Source organism: Pantherophis guttatus, chromosome 1, assembly GCF_059756535.1.
Source record: "Pantherophis guttatus breed Tessera chromosome 1, ASM5975653v1, whole genome shotgun sequence".
Lineage (NCBI taxonomy): Eukaryota > Metazoa > Chordata > Lepidosauria > Squamata > Colubridae > Pantherophis > Pantherophis guttatus.
This window is the reverse complement of record NC_142063.1, coordinates 54,604,749-54,615,541: the sequence shown is the minus strand read 5'-3', so window position 1 is coordinate 54,615,541 and position 10,793 is coordinate 54,604,749. Positions and strand designations below refer to the sequence as shown.

Sequence of the window (10,793 nt, the reverse complement as noted above, 5' to 3'; positions counted from 1 at the left end):
CTTCTTAAGCATCTTTAAAATTAACAATAAAAAAGAACTACGCTGTATGTCGTGACCCCGCCCCAATTCATTAATTTTATTTATTACATAAATCGCAGCTGCAGAATATGAATAAAGTGTAACCAAGGAAGCGAATAATGCCCTCTGGTGGACAGTGCTCTCCTCACTTTTAGGAGAAGCTCCTGTTGGAATGGTTTTCAAGGAAGCTTGTTCCTAAAACGGAAAAGGAGAATGGATTGAATATTTTGGCATTACTGTGTATATAATCCTCCCTTCCCAATTATTTCCAGCTGCTAAACAATATCTGAATCTTAAAGCTGAAGTGTACCTAATGCGACTTTTCTATTTTTTAAACCATTTCTGTGACAACCTATTTCCACTTTTATTTTAGTGGCTCTTAGAATAAAAATATGCCTGTTGGAAATATGTCATTCCTTACATCCATAGGTAGTATTTTAATTGATTTAATGTTAAATATGTACTTTACTTTTCTATTACAGAATAATATTCAAAATATAAAATATAGCAAACAAAGTACAATAAAGCAATGACAACAGTTCTCCAAATGTATAAAGAGGAAGAAGACAATGCACATAGGAAGCAGCAATTTAAATATTTAGAAAATAAGGAAGTCATCCTTTCTCATAAAGATTGAGTCATTGGTGCCCAATGAATCCAATTAACATTACATTTTCCAGTGTAATAGTAAGAGCTACAAGAACATGCATTGATCAACCTTCACTATCTGCATGCTATAGTAAAAGACATTTATGCAAATTGCTCAACAATGAACAAAAATGTATAATAAAGAGTATTCATGTGACTGCTTTGCTAGCATATAAGTGCAATAAATTTCCAACAGGTAAAATTATGGAAATATATTATTTTGGATGGAAATTTCTAATATGAGAAATTCTCTGGGGGTTCGATTTCTTGAAAATCAAGCATTTGGTTCAGGGTGAAAGATTTTCTCCATCTGAAACACAAACGCACAAACCTCATAGGCATTAAACTTTCGACGTCTCTGCTTTTCTTAGCTTTTAGTTTTAATTTAGACCTTAGTTTTAACTTAGTTTTCTTAACGTTCACAGCTTGTCCTCAATGAGCTTCCACCGATCCCTGACTTAGAGACGTATCTGCTGTAGTTCTTAAGATCGAGCAATGCTTAAACACGTGCCTTGCTACCACCTACGTACTTAAATACTCCAGGGCGATAGCAAAGTACTATACGAAGTACGACACGAGGATTTCTACTCGAATCCTCCAGCCAGAAGACCGCGGACCCTTTAAGCCAGTGTTTCTCAATCTTGGGAGCTTGAAATGGGTGGACTTCAACTCCCAGAATCCCCCAGCCAGCGTTGCTGGCTGGGGGATTCTGGGAGTTGAAGTCCACCCATCTTCAAGCTCCCAAGGTTGAGAAACGCTGCTTTAAGCGGAAGTCGTGGTTGCTATGGACGCTTAAAAGGGCGGGTGTTTTTTTTTCCGGAAGTAAACGGCTCATCGCCCCCAATCTCGCGCTCCGGGTACTTTGGGCCTGAGGGATGGAGGACGAGTTGGAGCTGGATGAGGAGGTCTGCAAGGGGGTAAGGCGAGCGAGAGGACATGGTTGCCATGGTGACGAACGGACATTTCCCTCCCCCTCCCCTGGCCTATTTTGCAGCCCGCCTTTTGCGTGATTTCCTCTGGCGGGCGAAGAATCGCCGCCTTTCAGGCATTTGGCCGGACTTCGCGGCTGAGGTCTTGCCCCCCGCCTTCCACAAACCCACCCCCAGCCCCCGAGTAGGTCTCTCTGGATAGGCGCGTAGCCAAATTTGTGCCGCAGCTCCGTTGAAAAACTCAGATTTGGCGCTCTGGTCATTTAAAAAAGGCTTTAAACAGCAAACTTTGCTGCAGAGCCTCCCGGGCGAACGTTTTTCTCGGAGGGTCAGCAGAAACGCACTTCCATCATTGCTACAAGTTGACATCCCGCAAGCGGGGAAGCGCTGCCTAATATGATTTTATATATCTGATATATTTTACAACGACCGAGGTTAACCGAGGTGCTTTTTTTCAAGAGGCAACTGGACTTTCTGGGTTTTCCTTTGAAGACGTTTCGCTTCTCATCCAAGAAGCTTCTTCAACTCTGGCTGGAGGGTGGGGAGAAGAAGCTTCTTGGACGAGAAACGAAACGTTTTCAAAGGAAAACCCATAAAATCCAGTTGCCTCTTGAAAAAAGCACCTTTGGGACAACCATGACCTGGATGACTGGGAATCTCCATAGACATTCATCCCTTAACTCTTCTTGGTGAAGCTTTTTGACTTTTCACCCTGTCATACATCAGCTATCCTCAAAGATGTTTCCTGAGTGATAGCTCCCGAAAAGCATTGCTGTGAAGCTTGTCCATCTTTCCTTCCTTAAGGAACTCTTTCTGGTGACGCATTAAGGCATATCAAAAGAAATGTAGGAAAACCTGATGGTTATGAATGGTCCCTATACAATGTTGTGAAAGAGGAAGGACAATGAAACAAACCAAAACTTCATCCCTGATTACTCTCACAATAAATTTAAGGGGCTAGGGAATTTACACACGTTTTCTTTTTCTGAAGTAAATTATACTGTATCCAGTGCAACTTACCCTTCAGTATTTTGGGGACAGAAAACTTTGTTCAAAAGAATTGAACCTTTCAAATATAACATAAGGAGTTTGTAAAACAAGTCAAACATAGCTCTCTAGTTGAATCTAAGTTCGTCCACTTTCTTTTCCTCCTATGAAACTGTTGCCTGTTTTTTCCTCCTTCCCATCCTGCAATGGCTTATTTTTTCCTCTTTTTTTGCCACTTTATTCAATTTTTCGAGAAAAAAAGATACTCTATTTTGTTCGCAGCACATGCTTATTGTTGGATTCATTTTTCTGATGTAAAATCGTTTTTTCACAAGTCATGCACGAATGGCTCTAGGCTAAAATAATCTGTTAACCACAGATTGATTATTCCTGCTTTCCATTATTATGTGCAGTTATGATCTTTTGAATAACTACAGTAATATTTTTCATGTAGGTAGTAAAGATGGGTAGACGTGCTCATCAAGATTTCTTCCCAGAAGAAAACCATCTTAGCCAGACGAACTCTCCGGCTGCACAGGTGGGTATAACTAAATAGAGCAACATTGTCTGGACGGCTTGGTTTTGACTTTCCTGATAAATGGAACACGTTACTCAAGTAACAATGTAACACTACCCTTCCTGGGCTGCAGAATTCCAGCTGACCACTGCAAAACAGAAGAAACAGGAGAATATCATACAGTAACTGTTGTGTATTTATTTATCAAATTTCTATACAGTCTATCTCACCTCAGTGAATCTGGGCAGTTTGCAGACGTCTGGCAGTTGTCTGTATTTTTGAAGCCCATATAGTACCCATAGATAGTGAGATTTTCTAATTGTGAGACCTGCTGATTGTAGAAATCTGGTCCTTCTGGAACATGCTGTCAAATGCAGCTTTTCACTACATGTTATATTTTCATCCATCCATCCATCCATTCACAGAAGATCAGTGACAGAGCTAGAAAAGCTGGTTTGTTAAATTCTGGGTGACCATTTACCAAGTAATGATTTACAACACAATGTTTTGAAGTATTTAGTAAGTTGGTCATTGGTACAATTTTTATCAAATAGTATTACTCGGTTTACCATATTTCAGATTGGTTGCTGCATGTCATAATGTCCTCAAAGTTACTGCAAATTATAATAGCAGACTGGAATATTTTCTTATGATTACCTCAGATAAAGGACAAATTATTCAGTGTTCATTTATATGCAAAAATATATCAACATATGTAAGGAATAGGCAATTCTCTGACAGCATGGGCATCTATAGAAGGACCTTTTCAGCAAATCTGAATGGATAAATTTGTAACATGGATTTGTAACATCTCATGGATTCTCATATTGTCATGCCCTAAGATGTGTAGGGCTTTAAGAGTTAATACAACATCTTAGATTATGCTTGATGAGCAATTGAACAAAAGCATAGATATTTCAGTCTGGGCACCTTGCAATATCTTTTCTTTTAATAGTTAGCAGCCTAAATGCTATAATTTGCAATTTGGGATCACTTTTTAAGCATATTTCATATGTACTGAGCCTGTAATAGTTAGGATAGGGTATAATCTAGGGATAAATAACTGCTGTCAAATCTTTTTTTTTTTTAATTTGATTTATATGCCGCCCTTCTCTGGAGACTCAGATGCATGCGTTAAGCAATAGCCTTCATTCTTTTGTATATTTTATACAAAGTCAGCTTATTGCCCCCACAAACTGGGTCCTCATTTCACCTACCTTAGAAAGGATGGAAGGCTGAGTCAACCTTGAGCCTTGGAGAGATTCGAACCAGCAGAAATTGCAGGCAGCTGTGTTAATAACAGGGTGCATTAAACCACTGTACTATCAAGGCTCTGGCTATCAAATCTTGCCAGCTCAGGAAGTATTGTATTAGTTGTACTAAGTATAATTGTTCAAAAAAAGCTCATTTGCCATTGCTGCCATCTGCACATCCAATGACAGCTGAAGTTCAAGGTCCTGCTCTTTTATTGGGAGTGCAACCCTGTCTAAAAGATGCTGAACCTGGGTTCATTTCTTATTTACCAGCAGCACATCTATCTTACCTAATTTAATTCAGTTTATTTTTCCTCATTCTACATATTATTAATAATAGACAAATTTCAGGAGTACTATTCTCATTATATTGATGGCACATTAGTTCAAATGATATTCTCATACAATTTTATACAGTATCAGCATGTGTAACCGAGAAGTTCTGAGGATATAAAATTGAAAAGCCCAACTATGGCATTAGAGAGAATCATATACTTGTTGCCAGACAGTTTTTCTAGACCTTGGGATATGAACAAATGGTCTCTTTATACTGAAATTAGATAATGTTTGCCAAAAATTTTTTAGCTAGTTTCTTCTTGCTGTAAGAAGTCTGCTATGACCTGACATTTTTCATTTTCACATGTAATATTAAATTCTTATCATAATAATGGGCTGAAATGAGCAATGAATTTTGGATTTTATTCCTCTACTCTTCTTCCTTTTCCTATGTGACTGAGAAGGAGGCATTCAAATGTTTTTTCTTAATTGTGACAAAAGTGACAAAATGTTGTAATATTAATTATATATTAATTATATATAACAAGCAAATTTAAAACCATAAAAACTTAAAGCAGAAAGAGTCAGCAAACATAGAAATAAATATGTTTTATATTTATTATATCATGCAAAACAGAGACATTATTCTTGTAAGCAACATTGATAGGAACTGTCCACTTTCAGTAGTGCTACAGTTTCGTTATTGTTCCACCTAATTGTGGATTTTTACTTAATTCAGGGCATATGGTTAGATTAAACAAAACATATTATCATGTACTTCTGGGATATAAAACTCAATGTGGAAATGTGGAAAGACAATGTGCTTTGAATAACGTCACAGAAATATGGAGAATCTATAGAGATTTTCTATTTGAATACTCTTTTCAAAACATGTACTTTAAATATATAAATATATTTTCCATCAAAGCAGAACCAGTATTAGTATTGCCCATCCCATGGAAGTCTTTGTGGAATGGATCAGTGTTTCTTCTTTTGAAGCCATCCAGCTGCCTGTACAAGAAGTGTTGGACTTCCAACTGTTCCCTTGGAATGTTGCCAGATTCTCCAATAGGAATCTGAAAAATGTAGCTGAACTCATGTTCCCTAATTAGGTCAGCTTTCTTAAAATGAGCTGTAGCCTCATTCAGCCTGAAGCTCCCCAAGGTCTTTTATTTAGCCTGTAGAACCCTGAATAGCTGCCTAGTTATTTTTGGCCTGCTGGGGTTATCTCCTTATCCTCAATTACATTTTTCATCATTCTCCTCAAAATAACTCTTTTAAGCATCTATATTTCCCAGTACTTTTCATTTTGGTCTTCACTATTAGTGCACTGATCATTGCTGAGTGTTGAGCACAAGCGCATGGGAAAGGTTACATAAAAATTCTAATTCTACCATGTATTTCATTTTTTGAATTCTTTCTAACCAGACCCCACCAAAAGATGAGGGAAATGGCTATTATTTGAATGCTGTTTTTCCTCACATTGGCTGGCCCTGCAACATTGAAAACTATTGAGATACACTGTACAGTACTGTGCCATGGATTATGTCTCCCTAAACGAGTTTGGATATTTCGATATTAACAATATGATCATGGATATAAGGATAATAAAACATATTTTGCAGTTAGAGTTAAGCAAGACAAGAGACAAACCAGGTAAAAGAGATATTGAAAATTTAAACCTTTTTCAAATGTTTCAAGTAGGGGTTAGTTTTAAGAGGTTCTATGCTTATATTAAGCAAAAACACTTCTATGGATAAATAGGTAATTTAGACATAGTAGCAATTTATAAATATTTCTATAGGATGAACATACTTGGTAATTAGGTTGCAAGATCCATATGGTTTCATAAACAAGGATTACTTCCATTGGAATAAATATATTGTCATGATGCAATATGAAACAACCTTTATTCGGATGTAACACCTGAGACCTGTTTAGTTTCAGTGAAGGACTATACTGTACTTCCCTTACATCCAGTATTGTTAATTAATTAAATAATAGGTCATCCAATTCCAATGTGGCATGCAATATAAATTTTAAACAATAGAATTTCATAAACAATACAAAACACAAATATTCTGATAACATAATTCTAAAATATCCATTGTCATCATACAAATTTTCACAGATCAGTTGTCCATTAAGGAATCCTCTACTCACTTACAATCCAAGGAGAAAGCCAGGTTTTGAGTGCTCATTTTAATAATAATCTGTGGGGGAGATATTTCAGGGGGCAGGTACTATGACAGAGAAGGCCCAATTCATGGTCCCATCAGATGGGACATTGAAAATGATTGAATACCTTTTGCAATGGAAATTCCTTTTGATCCTACCTTTCCTTCCAGTTACCACTGTACTGTATGCCTCCTTTTTGTCTCTGAACTTTGCAAAGATCTAGTCCATTAGGTATTCTTTACTTTTATCCTCCCATTTTTATTCTTGACTAATCTATTTTTGTCCAATCTTATTTTTACTCACCCTTTAACTCTTGTAACCGCTCTTGCAAAGTTTATGCCAACATTTAAAGTCTTCTGCCTTCAACAGCCATGATACCATTATTTCAAGCTCTCCTACTTTTTGCAAGTTAAAAATATTAATTAACTACTTTCTTTTTGTTAATGTTTTAATCTGCAGCTGAAATTTATATTTAAGTGAAAGTTATCTTGCTAAATTTAGTGGGATGTTTATTCTTAAGAAAAGCCTGCCCAGGACTGCAACTCTTATCTCCCACAAAGTTTGAATCTAGTACCCTTCTTTGTCTTTATTTTTTGTCTATCCACACCATATCCATATTTTTATTTATGGTTGTGGGATACTTATTAAATCCATCTTTCTATTCTAATAATTCATCAGCTCTGTTAACAACAAACCCTCCAAGCTATTCTATACTTAAAAACTGTATTTTATGTGATTTAGCATTTTTGTTAAAATCAAGCATAGAGTTAGTTCAGTCAGTATGTCTGGCACACATAATGATAAAGTGAGGGAGGAGTCTAGAAAATGGCAGACTAACACGTTTCCAAATACACAACTCAGTGGAGGAATGGACCAAGAAGGTTAAGATCTTCATCAGTCCTCAAGCCACTCATGGTTAATGACTCTTTCCTTAAAACATGACTCTTTCCCTCAGCATGCCTAATATTTCTTTATAACACCCAAAGAGAGCTATTAAATTAAATATGTTACAGACTCAAGATGGAAACAGTGGCCTCATTTGATTAGTTAGGATATTAGTTGTTTTTAACTAATATAGACATTGAATATTCCTAAAGGATACATAACTGCTATTTTTATTGAAAGAAAACATTAACAGTCTACGCTTAGCAACATGTCTCATTTAAATACCTTGCCTATAAAGTATAGGAGCAAATTGGGAGTTTTGCTTTGAGGAAAGTTTCATAATGGTATATACAGATACAGTATCAACTACTTACAGGTTAGGAAAAAATTATTAGAGATACATTTTTTTAAAAAAGTGTAATAAATGACAGCGTATACATATATGGTTTAATGCATCTGATCAATTTTTGGGAATGCATCTAATCAATGTTTGGGAATTCAGTATATTCTGTGACAAAAATATGTATGGGGTCTTTCTGTGTATGTAGTCTTTTACATCCATATGTGGTGTGTTTCCCTAAAGCATCCCAATTCAAAATGCTCCTTTTTTGGCACTATAGTCTCCTGGCTTTGGCATTTTAAGAATCTGGAGAAATAATTTAAAGATCAGAAAACTCCATTCACTGCAGCCCCTGAAGGCTTCACATTTTGTGACACAGTCATTCCAGTCGACTGAGCTCTGTCGCTTGCGGATAAGCCCATATAAGGAAGCTATTTCCTGCTTTCTAAGCTCTGTTTGTCCTTCTGCCCTTCTGCGCCCCCTTTGCTGAAGAAATCTGGTATGTTGAAACTGCAGCACTTGGCTTGTCCCTTCTCCCTGTTTATTTTTGGAGAATGATTGTTTTTGCTCCTGTTAGGGAGTTACGCTGGGTCATGCCTCCTCCTTCCAGCAGGCAACAACCTCCAATTTCAAATATTGTCTATTTTCCACACTTACAGTCTACCTAAAAATCAATTATCTCAGTATCTATAGGAAATGCTGAGTTTCCCCCCAGGATTTAATATTCAAGAGTGTTTTCCATTTTTTGTGTTTTTTTGAAAAGATTGTCCATTTTTCTTGCCTTATTATCATTGAAGAAAATTACAAAACCACTAATCTACAAATATTGTTAGACTGCTTGACAGCCGCTTCAAACTGTATCACTTTAAACAGTAAGCATTATTGGAGATCACATCTTAAAAAATAAGAGCATTGAGGAATCAGACCATAGAACTGTCTATATGAGCATCCTGATTTCAAAGTAGCCAACTAAAAGTCTGCAAATGGGACATAATTATCAATGTATCTATACATCCAAGATGGCACTGAGACCAGAATAATTCTTTCCATTCTTTCTTCAGGGTACTGTAGTACCATCCAGCATATTCTCACAAATTTATTCGGATAGCAGGTTTTCCCCATCCACAATACTTCAGTTCCCTGAGACAAATTTGTAGAAATGGAAGATATTCTTTTATAGTGTGTTGTTCTTATAGTAACAGAACCTTAGTCCAAACATTCAGACGACTTATTAACTATTAAAATTGTTATTAATAAGCAGAAATGAAATGATATAAACCTGGTGTACTCCAGTTGCCAAAGACTAGAACAATGGTCCATATTTCTAATAATGTCCTTGCAGGACATTACATTAAATTAGAATTGGAATCATTGGACTTTTCTCAGCTAACCCTCTATGTCAGACTAGGTAATGAAGAAAAATTCCACAGCCAGTTATGTCAAAAGCCATTGATAAATCTCAGGACACTATCAGAGTTACATTCTCTACCTTCTTACTCCAATTCAACTTATCCTTTAATAGTTGCAGAACTATTTTTACAGAAAGTGCAAAAAGATGTAATAGAAAAAGTGGGAATTAAAATGCATACGTTTGGAAAAATGTGCATGGAAGAAGGTAAGGTTTTTAAGTTTGTAAAAACCTTACCTTCCTAGGTACCTATTACCTAACCTAATAATAGGTTAATATAAAGTTAGAAAAACATGAAAGTGAATGAAATCATACTTGACAGATTTCCAATACATACAATAACACTCCATTGGTTAAATTGTAGCATTTAGACCTGTGGTCCCCAACTTTTAAGGCTTGGCACCCTGGCTGGTGGGGAGAGAGGAAGCAAGCTGTGCGAGCGGCAGGCCAGCACAAGCACATGCAACTTAGCTTGCCGCTTGTGTGCGTGCCAACCCGCTGCTTGTTACAAATAGGCTACAGCTTGGTAATGTGTTGCGGCACAGGGGTTGGGGACCCCTGATTTAGACTGTAAAAATATCAACCAAAAATATCAACCAAAAATGTCAAATATGAACCAGCAAATGCTCTGTCTTGCACATTGGCAAAAAAAATCAAAACATAAAATACAAATTAGATGGACATGACTTTGTAGATGATCCTCACTCTGTCAAGGACCTTGGAGTACTCATTTCTAATGATCTTAAGTGCCCGAGCCCACTGTAACAACATTGCCAAAAAGACATTAAGAGTTGTTAACCTAATCTTGCGTAGCTTCTTCTCTGGTAATGTTGTACTACTAACTAGAGCATACAAAATATTGCTAGACCAATTCTTGAATACAGCTCATCTGTCTGGAACACCCACTGCATATCAGACATAAATACAATTGAGAGAGTCCAGAGATATTTTACGAGAAGAGTCCTCCATTCCTCAAACCGCAATAAAATACCTTATGCCACCAGACTTCAAATTTTGGGCTTAGACCGCTTAGAACTACGCCGATTTCAGTCTGACCTAAGCATAGTACATAAAATTATCTGCCACAATGTTCTTCCTGTCAATGACTACTTCAGCTTCAACCACAACAATATACAAGCAAATAATAGATACAAACTCAAGGTAAACCGTTCCAAACTCGATTGCAGAAAATATGACTTAAGTAACAGAGTGGTCAATGCCTGGAATGCACTACCTGACTCTGTAGTTTCTTCCCCAAACCCCCAAAACTTTAACCTTAAACTGTCTACTGTTGACTTCACCCCATTCCTAAGAGGTATGTAAAGGGCGTGCATAATGCACTAGCATGCCTACC

General features: G+C 36.9%; 1 protein-coding gene across 1 annotated transcript in view; it reads left to right on the top strand.

The window, feature by feature from the left end:
- Positions 1 to 1,456: 1,456 nt before the first annotated feature.
- The window catches only part of IFT43 (intraflagellar transport 43), a 62,316-nt gene continuing 52,979 nt past the window's right edge, over positions 1,457 to 10,793 (top strand). The window contains exons 1-2 of the mRNA XM_034418162.3: positions 1,457 to 1,583; positions 3,037 to 3,120. Coding sequence (XP_034274053.1) covers positions 1,542 to 1,583; positions 3,037 to 3,120 — 126 coding nt within the window. The 5' untranslated portion in view covers positions 1,457 to 1,541. The remainder of the gene's footprint in view (positions 1,584 to 3,036; positions 3,121 to 10,793) is intronic.